The 19,214-nt window shown below is 41.4% G+C and overlaps 1 protein-coding gene across 3 annotated transcripts in view; it reads right to left on the minus strand.

The window, feature by feature from the left end:
• The window catches only part of CLYBL (citramalyl-CoA lyase), a 169,102-nt gene that overhangs the window by 77,092 nt on the left and 72,796 nt on the right, over positions 1-19,214 (minus strand). For all 3 annotated transcript variants that reach the window (XM_085215573.1, XM_085215574.1, XM_085215572.1), the window contains exon 2: positions 5,917-6,106. In XM_085215573.1, the coding sequence (XP_085071699.1) occupies positions 5,917-6,106 (190 nt within the window). The remainder of the gene's footprint in view (positions 1-5,916; positions 6,107-19,214) is intronic.

Consider the following 19,214-nt stretch of genomic DNA (forward strand, 5'->3'; position numbering starts at 1 on the left):
ACTAATTTATTATAAATAAAGCAAAGACTGGTAAAATAACCTAGTTATCAATGTTTCATGCAACTGTGCCTATGAAGTACTAGCTAACATTCTCACTATGAGTCTAGAGAAATACCTGCATTGATAAATCCCAACCATCTTGGCTTTAATAATAATAAATATATATATATATGTATATAAAATATTATCATAGCTTAATACAGGAAAACTGTTGGTTTTAATTGAAGTAGCTAGAGATTTATGGAAACCAACTGCAGCTTTTTTCCACAGATACGGTAAAAGCCTTCAATAAGATCAACAAGGAAATGCATTTCAATAAGGAAAGCCTAGGATTTTTTTATATGCAATGCTGACCCATTTTATGTATTCATCTCCACCCCAAAACTCAGCTGAAGTGTTACTTTGCATGCAAGAGCCTCTTCTCATCTGTGATAAGGAATAAAAAGGTCAGAAGGCCTCATATTAGGGGGAAAATGCTAGGATAGGATGCTCTCTCTTCAGTGTGCTACTTGTTCTGACCCCAGGATCAGATCACTACAGCGATGGAGGAGGCATTCTCATGGGGAGAAATCTCCATAAAATCAGCATGTATGCGGATGATCTGCTCTTAACTGTAATGAAACCCAGAGTCATCTCTTACGTATGCGTTATTCATAATGGAACAGTTTGAAAAGTGGTCAGGCTGTAATCCTATTTTTAAAAACAGATGATTCAAAAGAATTAATTGATTTTTTTTTTTTTTTTTCTTCCATGGCATAGCACAGTGATGATCTTTTAAGTGGCTGCTATAAGATATTAAGTGGGAGCAAATTTATGCTCTGACCCTAAGAGGCCATGCTGTGGATAAGCCAAAATAGGTCCTTCCCTACCCATCTTCCCAGCCAAACTGAACTTCCCCTCACTGCTGAGGAGCACAGGGAGAATAGGAAGGCTCAGGGCTTGCTGTTTTCCCGCTGAAGGAAGAGATGAGAGGAAAGGATGGAGTACAGCTTCCTCTTCCCCAGCTTCTACTGCTCAGCCTCTGGAGGAGCAGGCAGCTTCCTTCTACAAGACACAAAGTGATAGAATCCTGTCTCACAGCAGAATAAGAACTTAAACTCTCATCAGTCTGACATCATTTTAGAGTGCAGCCCTGAATATTAATAACTTATTAATAATTTATTGGATGAAGGAGATCTCTTCAATTCCAGAGGAAAAACAGTAACACTTCTCAATTTCAAATGAAGTATTTCATGTTGGGGGATCCCACAGAAGTTTCCCAAACATATATTTAATCCAAGAGATTGCTTTTATTCCTGTATTGTAAAAAACATGAGCAATGTGAAGCTTTGTATGTCAAATTTTTTTAATGACAAAGAGTGATAAATATTTGTATATTGCTGGCAGGATTTAATTCTCTAGTATGAAAGGGCAATTAGGTCTAACACCACTACTGGGGTTAACATTCTGGCAAATCTGAACAAAAACTAACATTGAGGGAAAGCTATTTATTAAGTGATGAGACCAGAGGCTACTGAGCCATGACCAAAGGCTAGAGGAAGAGAAGACTTTGGGAAGCAGAAGACACAGGCAAAGGTCCAGAGGAACCTGGAAGGGGACTCATGCTAGAGGATGAGGAAGAGCTAGGCAGAGGAAGTTACAAAGAAAATGCTATAACCAAAGGAGGCTGCTTTCCTGCCAGCTGTTCCCTGATCACTGAACTGCTCATGATGCTACTGTCTCAAAACGAGCAAAGACTTGCATATGGCTTTACTTTCTGTGCAGACAATCAAGCTGTAATTACCTGCCCCCAACAGGGGTATCAGGTGCGGAGAAATAAAGATGTTTCTTTATTTCTCCAAGAAACCTGAACTCTACAGCCAATTAGTTTTTCTTTCTTCTAACACCTTTTTACCTAGTGAGGCAGAATATGCTATCAACTGAATACACAGCTGAATACAGGGAATTATTGGGGTTCTGGGATGTTTCAGAAATGTATTTGCAGAGACTATGACATCAAGACTGCTGTTTAAGCAGGACAGAGAGAGGCACTGTCTTGTTAAGGAAAAAAAAAACAAACAGGTTGGATACTACAGAAATATTGCAGTTTGACATACAGATGACCTTTAAAGGTTCCTTCCAACTCAAATGATTCTATGGCTCTATGACTCTATATTCAGACTGCAACATTCCTCATTTGGAAATGACTTTTCATTTTAAAACAAATGGAACTGCTGGTATTCCAGATCGTTGATCTATCTGAATCTAGCTTAACCTGAATATGTATCACACAGAGTCTTGTAAAACAGACTTGGTGAGGTGTTGTTCAAATTTGTTGCTTGGATTTGATTAAAACAAGGACCTTGTGTAAGCAGATGAAATTGGCCCAAAGCACTGTGAACCTTCAGCCAGGTTCTGACTTTCCCAAACCCCAACATTTAATAGTAGTTTCAAGAAAATTCACAGATGGAATTTTTATTGTTACAAAACATGGCAGTAAACAGCAAAAATCATCAGCATTATTTATTTTAAGAATAATGAATCAAAAGGACAAACTCAGTCTTGCTGTGTTACCCAGTATTTTTTTCTCAGTTTTAGATGACCCATTTGCAATGGGCCACTGAATATAGTACTTCAGTGTATGTTCTTGACATATCTTTCACACAAAGTTTCCAAACACCTCAGAAACATTAATATATTAAGCACCAAGAGCGGTAATAATTTCAGCTTCACATTCACAGAACCTAATAGTCAAAGTCTTCCTGAGTATCTGTGGCAGATCTAAAAATGAAATTCGATCTTCCAATCACTTTGAATTATGCTTTGCTACTAGGTCGTGCAATCACACAGACTAATTCATAGGTTGGAAGAGACTTCAGTATAATATCTCTATCCTCTTGATCAAAGTAGGGCCTCACCAAGGTCCCTTCTGCTCTCTCCTCACCAGGATAGACAAACTCCTCTCCCTCAGCCTCTCCCCCTGTGCCATGACCATCTTGGTGGCCTCTCACAGGCTCCCTCCTATTTCTCAGTGCCTCTTTTGTCCTGGGGCCTCCTGCTGGGCACAGACTGCTCACCTCACTACCCCAATTGAGGGTGAGGAACCGTTTGCCTGCACCAGCTGCCTGCATCCCTGGCAGCATGGCTCTGAGGCAGTAGGCCACGTTTTCCACAGGGTGCACTGCTGAAACCTCTTCAGCTGCACTTAAAACAGCTACTGCTAGGGCCTCTTTGAAGAGCTGCACCAGAGCAGTTGTGCCCCTAGCCTGTCCTTGAGATCACAGGGTCTAGTGGTTGGCAACCCTGTCCATGGCAGAGGGGTTAAAACAAGATGTTCTTGAAGGCCAACTTCCAACCTAAGCAATTCTATGATTCTGAGTTTACTTTTATTTTGGCTGGATTTCATTATGTCTCTGCCAACTAATTCCTCCGAAGGCCAAGTCCTATATGAACAGCTGCCCCTTCCAGCTTATCAACTGCACCCCAATTTGCTATGATTATGAATCTGCTGAGAGTGCACTCCATCCCATCAACCAGGATGTTGATGAAGAATTTTCACAGTATTGGCCCTTCAAGGGGCAACTGCAAAATATACACAGCATGCACCACCCAGGTCCAGCCAAACTGCCACCAACCCTACAGTCTGTCCACACGGTCCATTTCTTCTCAGGCTGACTAACAGGATACAGTGTAAGGCCATGCCAAATTCTTGACAAAGTCAAGGTAGATCTTTATTCATCTCTCATATTAAAACACGATCATTTATTTAGAGATTTGTTGGGCATGATTTGGTCCTGATCAGTCCATTCTGGCTATGAAATAACTTCAATGAGGACCAGCACCACAGCTTTTACAACCACTAGTTAGATCTTGATAGGCCTGTGGTTCCTCGTTCTTACCCTTTCTGAAGATGGCTGTAGCATTTTCTTTTCTCCAGGCAACAGGAACCACGCCAGACATCATGACCTTTCAATGACAACTGACAGCAGCTTCAGGATGACACTAGCCAGCTCCCTCAGCAGCCTCCAGTGTGCCCTGTCTGCTCCCACAGACCAGCTTAAACAGACCCTAACTTCATCCTCCCTTACTGTGCCTATGTCCTGCTGCCACAAGTTTTGCTTCTAAGAAATGCCCTAGGAGGATTGAGAGCAGGCTCTGACAGTAAAGCCTGAGGCTTCATGGAGCAGTGAGTCCACACTTCACCTGCTCTTTCTTCTCCTTTTTGCTACTGATATACTCCTAGTAGCCATTCTTGCTGAAGCTGCTCAAGCTTCACTGATTTAGATTCCAGCCAAGCTTTGACCTTCTACCTTCTGTCCCTGTGTGCCCAGATAGCACTTCTGTGTTGCTCTCTAGAAGCTTGCCCCTACTTTTACCTCCTATCTGCTTCTTGTTTGCATTTAAGCTCAGTCAGGGGCTTGTCTGTCACCTCCAGTCTGTATTATATAATTTTCTCCTAATTTCTTTGAAATCTTACAGCCAGTGGCACAGCTCCCCTTCACTTCAACAAAGGTAGAATTTTATCACCCTTTAGAAATTACTACTATCAAATTTGTCACCTTGATCATAAAATTTTGTTTTGCTGCCGTCCTGTGTTACAAATTGATGCCTCTGCTATAAATGGTTTATTTTACATAATTAAGCTGCACCTAAAAATGCTAGTTTAACACACAGTTGTGTCTTGTGTCATCTTACAGTATCAGCCTTCCAAACATGAACTAAACAACACTAATTCACTGTGACAGCAGATATAATTTTAGCCTTTCACACAGAATTTTAGCAACTGGAAAATGTATTCCATCTGCCTTCATCAGTACACATGAACATTCACCAGCACTATTTTCACTTTTCAGAGCTAGAATTATTATGTGAAAACTCTGTAATATTTTTCTTTCCAACATACTTGTAAAGAAGACCTGGAAGTTAAAGGGAATACTACCAAATTGAGTCCTTCTGGAAAACATTAACTCCCAAGAAACTAAAAAGAATAAAATTTCATCCACATTTTTGAAATTACATGGAAAAATTTTCAGTATTATCATAAATATCTGGACAACACATTAATACTTAAACCCTAAGTAGTGCTTGCTTTTGTTTGAGGTACTGTAAAATGAACAGTAAGACTTACAAATATGAAGATGATGCTTTGGCACACTTATATTCCAGTTCCAAAATACCTTTCATCGTGAAAATTCAAACCAGTTTCTGGTATGCATTACTAGAGATGTGAAACATTTTAACGGTTCATTGAGATACTTTAAAAAGATTGCTAGCAAGGATATATGAAAGCATGTTTGGATCATTCTCTCTCACAAAATTGAACATCATCAAAAACTTAGCACTGGTACTTCACACGTCTACATTTATTTCTCACTCTACTTGCTTTCTTGCAGCTCCTTGGATCTAAAATGCCCTTCAGTCTCTGGTGGACTTGCGTTCTAAGTTATTCAGAAATAACCCTACCAACATTTCCTCTGACAATCTCAGTGAGTAAATCTTTCTAAGTACACCAAGGCTCAGGCCTGAAACCAAACTCTTGCTCACAATCTGAAGCTTTTGTTTCAACAACAAAATGTTGTTGTTGATGACTGTGAGCCAATTCTTCCTTCCCTGCTTCTCTTCTAACAGTCTATTTCCTCTTTTTTACAAGAAATATGTAGCAAAAATAATGGCACCTCCCACTTTTCTGCAGTGAGTGCTTATGCCCAGCCCCACATTCCTTCAAAACTCGCTTCCCACTTAGGGGCGAGTTTCTCTTGCAGTTCTGGGTAAGCACATTTTCCAACATCTCCATAAAACCGATCACTATCACTTTACTCTGTATGTCTTAAGATTTATCTTTGTCTGTCCGATTGCCACTTCCCTTTGGGCAAAGGCAATATTTGCCCACACATCCAAGTTAGCGCTGATTGTATTGCACAGATAATTTTTAATTACCTTTCTGTTCAGAGCCACGCCATCTTCACAGTCCAACACCGCACAATCGACATTTAGTGATGGGATTTTTTGTATCTTCTTTTCATCATCTGCAGGTACATACAGCACAGCTCTCCTGGGAATGTACTTGTGAGATGATGCAAAGCGATAGCTCAGCTTGGGAACACCAGCTGGCAGAGAAGAACTCAGCCTGTAAAGGATAAAGTTGAAATTAGGCTCTTAAAAGAGTACTTGACGATATCTTAAAAATGAAACTTTCCTATCTAGATAGTGGCCTTTTGAATTTATTTTTCAGGAAGAGATAAGGTAGGGGAATATTAGTATTATAGCTAAGGTAGGGAGATGTCAGTATTAAAGGTAATTATGGTATAAAACCCCCAAAACACCATGTTCAACAGAAGTTGCTAACTATAACACCCAGAACTGAAGAAATGTCAGGGCTGAGGTTATCCACGTGGCCTTAATTGCACTGCCTATTTTGTGCCCCATGACAAGTACTAAAGACAGAACGTTTTTTATTTTATTTTTCCCCTCTTCCATGGGACTCTTCCACAGGCTGTGCTGGAAGCAAGTCAGGGCTGCTTTAAGACAGGGGCTGCTCCCTGCCACATGTGCTGCAGGAGCTGGATCGCATGCTGTGAATGAAGAAGGAAGGCTGGTTAAACAAACACCATTTTGCAAGGTTGATTTTGCAACCTTAGTATTATTTCAACAAACGTATTTTCATGCAGATTTTAAATAAGCAAAATGGATGGAGAGGGAAGCGAGAAAAACCTCAGGGCTCACAAGCCCACCAGCATCATCAGCAGGCCAGTCAGCCACAGAATCTCTTCATGCTTATAAAGGCTTCGTGCCCCACACTTCAGCAAAGGTACGAGCCTGCAGTGCCACAGGGCTTGAGTGGGCTTCATCCGAGTGGTTGTAGGTGTTGGGTTTGTGATGGTCTGCACTCCATGCTGATCATTCCTGGTGAGGCTGTGGCCTACCCACCCCAAGTCTGGGGCTGTGTGTTCAGAGGCAGCAGGGCTGCTGGAAGAGGCTGCCCTCAAGCACAGTAGGGAGCTTGCCTTGCTCCATAATTACAGGCACAGATAAATATTTTGCAGACAGCACCGCTGCATTTCATGGCCTTTCAAAAAAAGCCCTTGCTCTACCCTAGCCCTGCTTCTACCTATTTCAAGCTGTACCCCTCAGACATTTTCTGCTACATCAAAACCGAGGACAAAATAACACAACTCATCTTCGTAGCCAGTGCACAAGTCACTTATAAAAGCACAAAATAATCCTACCATAATCCAACACTGTTATGCATTATCATGTATATTATTCAGCACTTTGAATAATGCAAAGCTTTTCTAGCACCACACTGAATATGTCATTATCACATCATGTCAGGGACCCATGCATTTTCCTATGTCCCTCTTAATAATATTTCCCAGGTCGCTACATCTGAATAACACACAGCTACATGCACACAAGGCTTTTTTCCAAAGTGACTAACCCTCTCAAACATCTGGAAATGAGTTCAGTCAATCTACATCAGAGCCAATGTGATGCCTTGCTGACAGACCACTTTCTAAACTAACCCTGCCAATGCATTCTCCCTCCCCCTAGACTTGGCATCCTGAAAGACAGATCTTGAATTAAAAACATGAAGAAAACTTTAATTACATTTTATCTCAGCAAACTAATCAGAAAAGGACAATTACTCCACTTGCTCCTCTGCCAGATATCTGCCTATCCTGGGTGGACTCACTTCATGAGCCCACAAAAATCCCACACCAATCTCTTCCTTGTAATGTGTCTCAATCTAAGCGACATGGTAGCTTTGCTGTTAAACAGAAATGCTTCACTGTTTGTTACAAACTGTGCCGCTAGCCTCATTAGTTAATCTTGTCTTTAGCTGCAGCATCTCCAAAACATGGGTGCTGAAGATCTTGATAATCAACACCAGCTGAGTTTTTCCTGAGCACCTTCCTTGCTTCTCTCCCACACACCATTCCACATTCCCAGCCTTGTGTTGAAGAGGGGGTGATGACACAACTTGAGGCAACTCAAGTGGCTGCTAGTTAATTCTGCTTAATCTCATTTTCTTGCAATAGTACACTTTGGAAGAGCAAGGAGGAAGTGGAAGAGCAGAGGGTCTTTTTTCAGTGTGAGACACAGAGGTCAGTAAAGAATTCCGCAGTCCTTCACTAGACAAATATGAGAGGATAAAAATGATTCATTTCTATTTTTTGTCTCTGATGGCTTCAGCTCCATAGTGCCCAAAGGCATTGCTTCCCACCAGCCTTCCAACCCTGGTAGAAGTGGCTAAAACCATCATCTCAGAGCACACCAGAAGGAGCCATATCTCCTATCACACAATGGCACAGGTGAAACCCTCATTGCCAACAGAGCAGCCTTAGCTACATATCCCCACTCACATCTGTGAACACCCCTCTAGATGGGGCAGCAACGTGGCTCCCCTTCAAGAAGCAGCATATTTAATCTGTGAACTACTGGGCTCAATGTTAGAAAATGTTGGGCTCTCCTCAGTTAATCAACTTGCAGCCCCAGGGGCTCAAAAAGCAGGCTTCTTAGGACACAAAATATTAGAAAAATATACTGACAGTTTGTCAAATTAATAGTCTTATGAAACACGAAGTAGCTTTTTCAGGATGTTTGTCTGAAACTGGAGTGTATGGGAGGAACTGCTGTTGGCTGACCAACACAACACCTTCTCTTCCCAAAACAAAGAGCTCTAGAAATGTGAGTGCAAAATAAGACTTTTTATCAAGGATACTTAGGTGTGACAGTAATAAACATTTTCAGACACTATTATTTTGCCAAATATTCTTAAAAAAGTCCCATTCTCACTGCACATTTGTGTTGCATAGCCAAATTTTATGTTCTGCAATAGAACGAACTGCCCAGGAAAAAGCAGCTCCACAACAAAATCCACTTGCCTACTGAACCTTTTAAATCTGACAGTGGCATGCATACTAACAGTTAGCTATTCCAGCAGCAAATACTATCTTGATCATCATCTTCTGTGATTCTGATGGAGTGAGAGCATCCCCAGTGTGGTTGCTTTTTTAAAGGGGAAATGCAATTTGTTATAACCCCATGCTGTAAAGAGGAAGAAAATCTTACACGTCTGCTGACTACAAGTATTTTGATGATTCAAACTAAGCTTGACTGTGTTTAAAAATAACTACACAGACATAAGCCAGGTGAACATGCTAAGACAATATTTCTTTCATTAAGCACTCTAAGTTAAAACAAGGACTAGGCTACTGGGTAATGCTTGTTGCATAGTTTTACTGCAGCATTTTTCCATCCATAGCATCCAGGAGCAAGTTGAATGCTTGTGGGTCTTGGTGATCAAAGCACATTTCTTCTGCAAACATAATATTCTACTAAAGTCTACATCAAATATGTAAAAGTAGCAGGCGAATTAAAGTTACTCTTGATCCTCTGAGAACAGTTTAACCGAACAGCAAATAGCTCATCCTCAGGAAGGAGAAAACAAAAGCATTTGGATTACTAAGAGCTGCACTTTGCGATGGCAGCCATACAGCGGGACGGCAACCAGTGAACTTACTGACAAGTACAGCGATGCCCCTGAGGCACACTGCATTGTCATATTCCAGCACTGTCGTGCTCACACATATACCGAATGGCACACCTGTGCCTTCTCATTGGAGCCAACAAACTGCAGCACAGAAAGTAAAGCACTTCCACAAGTTGTTCTCAAGATCAGCACTTCAGCCTGCATCTCCTCTCCGTGTTTATTGGCCAGACCCAATCATCCTAGAAGAGACTCTACAGCATCACATGCCCAACAGATGGGAAAATACCCATGGCTCGGTAGACCAGCTCTCCACTCCTACAGCACGGTGCTGGCACCAAGTTTCTAAAGATCTTGAGTAGCGACCCTGAACGCAGCGCAGCTAACAGAGCGAAGTCTCCTCCAGCTAATTGTTTGATGTGTGAAAAAAAAAAACCCACACAAATTAAATGCAGCGGTTTGACTACGTCTGATTTGCAAGGGAGCAGCTCCCCAACACGCACAAACGATCCACCGAAGACAAAGGCGAGTTGCGCGAAATTACAAAGCGCCCCAATTTGCATGGTAATTCTTTCTAATTAAGAAAAGAAGCGAGAAGTTGTTTGTTATAAACATCAGCAGGCCTTGTGCAAATACGAGCAGCTCACAGCCAAGCCGAGCGTTCGTCAAATCAAAGCGACTTTCCCGAGAGTTTTATTGGTACAGCTGCAGCGCATGCATTTTATCACACATGCTAATAATCCCGGTTATGGCACTAACATTTTAATCATTTGTTCTGTGGGCTTGTTTCTCAAACAATTAGCACTAATGAATGGCCAAAATTCCTCGGATCATATATGTCTAATTGCAGTCAAGAGCAGTTATTGTCTGCACGTACATTTCAATTCACCTCTGGGGATAATGTTTGTTAATTGTATTTCTTTATATAGCAAGTGAAAAAAGGCTGTTCGCTCCAAAAGGGACTAAGTGTTCTCTTCTTTCCCTTTGTTCTCACAAGAAGCTAAAGTCACTTCAAGAGGCACTTAATCCCATCATCCATGGTTACAATTGCCTTACAGCATCAATCAAAAAGAATCTGAAGTAAAATGATGCAGCTATATTGTGTAATTAAAAGCAATTCAGGTAGTTATTGCTTGGGGCATTTTCCAGGTCCAAATACTTCAAATGGCACCGCGGGGATCCTAAATACTGTAGTGTTTTAAATTTGGTCAGCGACAATATCTCACTGAGAAAGGGGAGGAATATGCAAAAAAAAAAAAAAAAAAAAAAATCTCCTAGTGCGTATTGTAAAGCAGAAGAAAAGAGGAGGACCAGCGGACGTTTGAAGTGACAAAATCTACAAGTCTCCATATAAAAGGGAAATAAAAATATCAAGAAGAGAGAAAAGGGAGGAAAGAGAAAAGGGCTGCACTTTTAAAGAAAACAACAACAACAACAACAACAAAAAGAAAAACAAAACAAAACAAAAGAACAAATTCCCCGCGATTGTTGAGAAGTTAACACGGGGGAAAAAAGGGCACCGTTTTCTCGGGAGGAAAACAAGAGGCTCTTAGGGCAGCGCCATGCGGGTACAGCGCGGGGCTCCGCCGGCAAAGTGCGGGATGCGGGCGCTGAGCTCTGCTGCTGGGGGGAGCGGGGAAAGGGAAGGCGCGGGATGTCTGCTGCCCAGAAAGGCACCGCTGCATCCAGGCACCTCGCCTCACAACCGCCGCTAACGGTGATCCAATTATGCTAAAATCAAAACTGCGGCTGATCAACGCATCAAACGCTCCGCTTTACGTTTTGATTTCTTCTTTTGTTCGGATCCCACTTGAGGCCGACGCACCAAAAGAAAAAAGAAAAAAAAAAAGGGAAGAAAATTAAGAAAGCTTTCCAACCCCAAACTCGGCTTTCTCCCGTGGTTTGGGACTTTCGAAAAGCAGCTCTGCTGGGAAGTCGAGGAATCCCGAAAGAGTCACTGCCTGCCGTTCAAGTCTCCAGTAAGGCTGGTGCGATCTCCCAGCAACCCAGCGCTACGATTAATGCTCCTGATCCTGATGGAGCTGTACAGGTGTAAGAAGGCAGGAGCCAAGATGGGAGCGGGACCCCCTCTCTCGGCTCTATAGAAGGCAAAAGAATTACCCCGAGAGCTCGTGCAGAGCCACGAGGGATCCTGCAATTGGGCTGAGGACCTGGGAATGACGAACTGCAGGCTCCAGAAGGGGCAGAATGGGGGACAGCATGGGGAGCAGAGAAACTGGGCAACGGGGTGTCGGGGGGACTGGGACCCCATGGCAGTGCTGGGCAAGGTGGGCTGGGCACCGAAACCTTGTACCCCAAACCCAGCGGGAAATAACTTGGGGATGGAAAGCCCCACTGGGAGAAGAAATGGTGGTGCGGAGAAGTGCGGAGAAGAAAGCAGTTCAGTGTTCAGATGGAAACAGAGTGCCACAGCAAAAGTTGCTGGCGAGTCACTTTAGGGAAAATGTGTGCTGCCAGCTGCTATTTGTAGTTTTTTTCCTATCTCCAGTGAACCTATGTGAGTCGTATTACTGAAAACCAGAGCCTAGCCGTGGCACAGATTGAGCACAAACCAATAACTCACTGACAATGGCTTGAAACCACGGACCCCTAAGCCATAAAATGATGAAAGGCTATCACAGGTTAAATAGTTAACCAAACTTTCTCCTCCCACCAGCATTAAATGTATTAAAAAAAAAAAAAAAAAAAAAGACCTTTTATTTACCCCTGCGTGTTCTTTCAAGCACATTTGACCCTGTTGTTTTGGTTCACTTGGAGCCCCACCATGCCCTGAATTGCTGTGACTGAAGGTGGGGTTTCTCTTCTCTGCTCAGAACGGTCAAATAAGGCTGGGGGCAGGAAGAGGACTGCGGGCTGCTCCCATTACTGATGCCTTGAATTTTTCAGGCAGCAAAAATAGTTCATTTTTAAGGAAGACGACGGTGTGACGCTTCTTGGGGTTAATAGGGGAATTTTAAAAAGATTTAAAGAACAGGTCATGGTGACAGGGCTGCCTGCCACTAACAGCGACGGACTGCTCACACAGGAAAGCCTGTGTGCATACATGGCAATGTGTGTGTGGTGCCAAGGTTAACTGGCATCCTGTCTTGGGGAGCTGTATCATACGTGACATGTGGTAGATGGGCCGCTCCCCTCATTCCATGTGGAAACCTCTCTGCTAATGTGTCACACCACCAGGGCACTTCACGTTTTGAAGTTTCAATTTCTATAGGTAAATTTCAGGTGATCTCATTTAGCTAATTAATGTTATCTGTTCTTCGCATTTTTAATCCACAACACCGCACAGAGATTTTTGGGAATTTTGTTTAGCCATACAATATCCAGACGGAAGCTCTTGCATGATACATTTCTTACAGAATTGCAACGAAATGAGAAGCCTTTTTAAATCACAAAAAAATCCCACTATAAATACAAAGATTCGGCAGTATGTCATCAGAAGGCTCAGAAAGGGCTGCACGTGAGATCAGCCATTAGAAGGTGTGTGGCAATGTAAAAGAGATTACTTTGGGTATATGGCACTGATTTATGATTTGCTTTGGTTTATCACTCTTGTGTACAAACCAAAGTGTGCTCAGGGCTGTGTGACACCAAGGGACAAACAGGGCTTCTGAAGCTGAGCATCCTCCAGTTCGGGAGGAGGATGGGACACACGGTACCCACAAGCTGCTGGTGAGAACCCAGTAAACAATTTTTGCCTTAGGAAGTGAATACAAAACAAGCACAAATCAATGCTTTTATAGAATCAGAGAAGTGGCCTCTGCGGAAAAGCAGAGTTTTGAGGAGATGCTCCCTTTGGGCAGTCACACCCAAACACCCCTGTCTTGTCAGGGAATAATTCACATTCTTCTCCCTGCCTTGCCCTTGCTGCTAACTGCCAGAACGCTTCAAAACGCACCCAACCACAACCCTATGCACACACACATACAAAAATGGGTAACAGCATTTGGACAGAGCTTTTTCCCTGTTTTTCATCCCTTTTCTTCACCACTCTTCTCTCCTCCTCACACAGCCGCTGGCCCGCTGCCTGCATGTGTGCCAAGCACTGTGAGGCCGACACCAAGATCGGGATTCGGAAATCAGTGCTAATTACTGTCATTACCATCCCAGGCCCAAACAGCCACAGCCAAGGACTGCTAACGAATTCCACGTAAAATAAGAAGCAAGTACTTGGTGAAATCAGCCCCGATGAAGCACCGCGGTGCTGTTGGCCAGAGCAGCTGCCTGCACCAGAGCTGCGGGGTCAGAAATGCACCGATGCACAGCAAGAGATAGCAGCAAACAGGGCTGGCCCTAAAAACAGCTCCAATTCAAGTTGTAATTACAATAAAATTACACCTGGTAATATTTAAATGAAGCAGCTGGGCAAAGAAGAGTCAGTATCAAATAATAGGGAAGTTGACAGAAGGAAGACATTTGCCCCATGCTTTGTGTCTTTCAGGATTTCGGATGTTTTATCACCAGTTCTATTCTCTCCAATTTCTGTTGTGGTGAGGCGATTTCACAAAATGAGGTCTCCTTCGTACTTCTGAGGATTTTTCATCAACTAGGCTGTATTTCATGTCGATTTACAATTTACGGCATACTACACTTGCCGTGCACCAACAGCTCAGTGATTCCTGTGCACTTACTTAGAAGGGTATGCAAATTGCACTACTAAATAAAGTGCAGACACTTTTACTACTCAGGAGAAACAAAACCATACCGCAATCTTCTCTGCACGTTGGGATTGCTCCTGTAAACCTGCTCAAGCATGTGCTCTGCCCAGAGAAATCAAAAGGACTCGTCAAACACCTACAATTGCCCGTGTGCTGAAGCGCCTGCAGGACTAAGGATTCATTTGGGATGCTGAAACTCTTCTATATGTGTTTGTAGGCTATTTGTAGGTCAGCCTCCTCTTTTATGTTTTTGGGACACAGACTGGTGCAAAATCAAGATTTGGAGGCTTGCAGATGCAATCCAGCTGGTGAACATCTTTTTAACAATAAAGATAGTCATTCTCAACTGGGAAATAAACTGTGTTATTTTCAGAATCTGATGAAAAGGAAAAATATGATCTATGTTTCATCGAGCATTTCAGATTGAAGCCTCATTTTGCATCACTTCTACTTTGTTTCTGTGCCAAACAGCTGAGCGGCGAGGAAAAATTCAGCCAGCAATTAGCGAATATGAAATTGCTAAGAAACTGAAATACATTGTAATTACATTAAAAAAAAGTAATTACATCAAAACTGATGCAATATGATAGGAGAAAGAACAAACAAACGCTGCTGTTAGTTCCCTAGCAAATGCAGCTATAATAATTGAAAAACAATTACCTTCTGCTTTTGGATTTCAGTGTGGAGCAAATTCTAAAATATTTCCTAAAGAGATGATAAAGAACGCTCCCAAATAGCTCAGAGTTCGGGGCAATACTTACTTTAGAAATGTCTACAGGCAGAAATTCCATGCTGCAGTACAGCTCAGGATGGCACAAACAAGCAGCTGTGTTTATTTTTTAACTAGTCAGATTTATAAGAGCAATGAAATCCCTACATAAGCATTTTATATTGACCTGATATGGACTTACTGTTTTAACCAGCTTTTTAACTAACTCCACAAGTTAATAAAGGCAACTACATGAATGCTTATGGCCTATACATTAAGATAAGAAAAACATTCATTAAGCAATATCCAGACTGTTTTAATTACAGAAATATCACTCTTATTTGTAGTATAATGTTCGTTAAGTACAGTATAACGTTTTCTTAAAATGCCCCAGAGGTTGTTAAACTCTTGATTAGCTATTAAAAAAAAAAAATCTCACTTAACTTCAGTCACAGGAGTTAATGTGTACTGCAATAAAATTCCAGTACTTTTAATCATACAAAAATGTCATACGTAAATCTTATTAACCATGAAAACATTATAAAAGATCAAATGAATTTTCTATGCCTCTATCTCTATTTAATTTAAACAAAATGTGGGAACTTTTCTATGACAGTTCTGGTAGTAGCAATAATATGCCCAGCCCTACTACTTTAAGGCAGATCTTATTTTATTAATTTAAAAAGACAGCAGAGATGGCCCCCAAATTCTGACCTCTACATTTTGATGTCTTAAACTATGTCCCTGTTCAATTATCTACAGTTAAAATACTAACTAAGCAACCTTAAGGAGACTGCAAAAATTTCCTGATCTCCAGTAAGTAAGCGCCTGGCAAAGCTTTATTACCCAATGTCTTTACTTGTTCTTCTGCTTTTTTATTTTCTTTTGCTATGAAAGAATTAAAATTGTTACTGCTTTTGAACAATTACAGTGAAAACATAAATACCTACATTTTCTTCCATTTGTTTATTTACTCCATATCTTCCCATTGTTCTACGTGCCTCTCAAAAAAGCCATTCATTTTTTATCTGCTAACAATATCAATAATTTAAAAAATCATTAAGAATGGGACATTGCATTATGAGACTGCATTGAAAAATTCAACACTTGAAAACGCACCATGAAGTGTCATTTGTTAGTTCTTGTAGCCCTGGTTTGTATTTTCAGACTTTCCCTTACAATTGAAGCCAGATGTTTTCTTTAAAAGAGAAAAAGGAAGAAAAGAAAAGAGAGAGAGAGATTTTAGGATGTTGGACTTGAAGGAAACGGCAAATATTGTGGAACTAAGGATAAAATAGTTGACAGCTATCAATTCCATTTGACCACCCCCTTAGCCAGTCAAAGGATGTTCTTATTATATGGAAACAGGCACATCAACCCCTACACAGACACATCCCTCTAAAATCATCTCCTTGGTAAACTCAGGAAACTGGAAATGTTATATTTAGTGCCTATCCTCTTCTTCAGGCCCAGACCCCTCCAGTCACCAAATTCTCCAGCATGAGGGACAAGCTTTGCACAGAATGCACCAGTGCCACTTGAAAAGGGACGAAGCTCCCTTGCCCTAACTGACCCAGGGGTCAGGTCCTGCCCCAAAAAAAGGTTTTGTATTTGGGGTTGGTTACAGCCCCAGTTTCACCCTTCAAGGAGGAACGCAGTCATAACCTTTCTCCCCATCCAGGCAGGTCACCGAAGGCTCCAAGGAGATGAGCCCACTTGGATGAGAGGGAGCTACTTTTATCATTTAGTTATCTCTAAACATTCTCGCAGAACTGTTCACATCAGCTTCACCACGTCTTCGGAGACTTAAAGTAGTCATAAAAGCATGACCCCAGCCCTTCTGCAGATCCTCCACATGGTAAGCCCCATCCCATTTGATGGTCAGTCAGTCACTGGCCACGGCCGAGAGTTCCACAAATCATCAAGAACAGAAGAGAGATGGGTTGAAAACCTCTGCAAAACACTGTGGGTTTATTTTCACAAAAAAAAAAAAAAAAAGAAGTTCAGTGGGTAGCAAGAAGACCCTCTTGGGCACTGGAAGCACCTGGTGAGCCTGGCTCTGTGGAGGCATGAGGGCAAGGCCTCACATTACAGGCTCTGTGGGGGCTTCTTCTCTGTTTTTCACAGATGAGATGGCTTGTGTGGCTGCAGTTGCTACAGTATCTATTGACTATGGTCAGTGAGAATGCAAAAAGCCAGTCGAAACTCAGGAAACACTGGGAGTCAAAGCTGTTCTCCTCCCCAATGGCCTTGTTCCACCGGATGACCCCTCCCACAAAACACCGCCATTTTGTTAAGCGGGGATTTCCCACACTCCTGCATTTCAGTACACACCACCATCACCAGCCTTAAACCTAAATTTCAGAGATCAAAGGAAAGGACTGACCAAAAGGAGAAGGTGTCACTGCCCCATCAGCTAGAATTTTGCTCCCCAAAGTCTTGATGCAGTACTTAGTGTGAGATTAGAAAAACATATTCCCTCCATTGCACAAATAAAGAAAAATGCTTTTGGTTTCTAATGTTCACATACAGTAGATAAGCAACAGTCCTGGATTACACATAAATAAAGCCTGTATGGAGAAACAGAATTAGGTCTACCTCCATTTAATTGTTTTTATGGCATTTTAAATGAGCAGCTGTGTTTCTGTAAGCAAACATTACACCATTGAACATCTATATAAAAACTAAACAACATACAGACTCTTTGAACTCTCTGGTATATAACTTTGCAGAAAAAATTCCCTGCGAAAACATGTAGAGACATCACATTTTTTTCCGCTAAAGATCTTCTTTAATGACCTCTGTCAGAAATATGGGCTCAGAATTACAGAAATTAGACAATTAGTTAATATATGCCTTCTATCCTGTACTAAAAAAGAAGGAAAAAAGTACTCCATTCTCAAATCTGCCTTTTTTTTTTTTTTTAATTGGGAATCACCTGAGATATATTTCAGTACAGAAAAAAAGTGAAATTGTATTGAGATACATTTTAATTCTACAGAGCAGATCAGCTACCTGTACTAATATTAGGGACTAAAAAAGAGAAAACAGTCGTACAAGTACTGAAGAGTGCTATGGATCAAATTGAAATGTTCTTGCTAAGTATGATTCTCAAATCTGGGATTATATAATATGTTATTTGGATGGTTTCAGACACCAGTTTTAGTTTCACATCAGCCCTTGCACATCATCATCTGTTTCCTCACTGATAGGAGGAATGTCAGGGATTTTCAACATTTATCTCCCTGAGTAACATTTTAGTTGAGCTAATGTCTCAGACAGCAAGATTTGTTGTTAGAGATTAGCATCTGATGCATTGAAAAAAAAAGGAAAAAAAGAACCAACATGGCATAGCCACTCTTTTCTCCAGAATATTTCTAGAAAGCAAAGAATTTCCTCCTTCTTTGGGGAATTTGATATGGAAGAAAATGCAAAATAATAATCTCATTTACTCTGGATGCAAACAAGAAAAAAAGCGACTACTTAAAAGTCTTAAAAAACAGTAAAACTATGTAATTAGCAATAAATCTTGAAACTGAATTACTGAAAATCTGAGACATGGGAAAGGCAGTAGGATATCCTGTCTAAAAGATAAAGTTATCTGTTAGCTTGTAACTACAACAGTAATTTATTTGCATGCATGCTTATGTTTATGTATTTATTCTTGCACATATATATACATTTACAATTTATTTATTTGTGCACATATAAGTGTAGATATATGTATCCGTGCATGCATATAAAACCATCCAACATGGCATAATACAACAATAGCATGTATAAGTGGAAAGTGGCAAAAATAATTCCTCTTCCATAAAGCAATATATAATAAAAGTGCTCTTTCCCACAGTTTTTAGTCTCGAATACTTTGCTGGAAAAAACTGCCTTTTCCCACATCTCCATCAATGTTATTAAACTGGGAATTCTACAAGAAATTATTCAGTCCCCCAGTGCTGCAGGAACCCTAGGTGGGAGGCTGTCCCAGTTCCAGTGCCAATGGCTTTCCTTCACAGTGCTGTTGCTCTTAGCATCGCATACTGCAGACATCCTACGTACCTTGTAAGTACAGGTATGACCCCGCAGGTTTATAGCTGCTGAATGCTGAAGACGCATCTCAAGAAGCCAAAGCAGCTCTGCCCTTAATGTTACTGCATTCTGTCTTCACCAAATCCCAGTCAGAACAAAGCAAGCAACCAGGCATTTCATACAAGTGACACTCCTTCATTTCTGTCTCCTAGAGCTTAGCATTTTTAGCCATTAAACAAGGAAGATGATGACCTCATATCCTCCCTTGTCCCTGCTCTGATTGTTTTGTAGGGCAAGGAAGGCATTTAGGGGCTGTTTGATCAACAGTATGCCA

The sequence above is a fragment of the Meleagris gallopavo genome, chromosome 1 (genome assembly GCF_905368555.1).
Source record: "Meleagris gallopavo chromosome 1, MGAL_WU_HG_1.1, whole genome shotgun sequence".
NCBI lineage: Eukaryota > Metazoa > Chordata > Aves > Galliformes > Phasianidae > Meleagris > Meleagris gallopavo.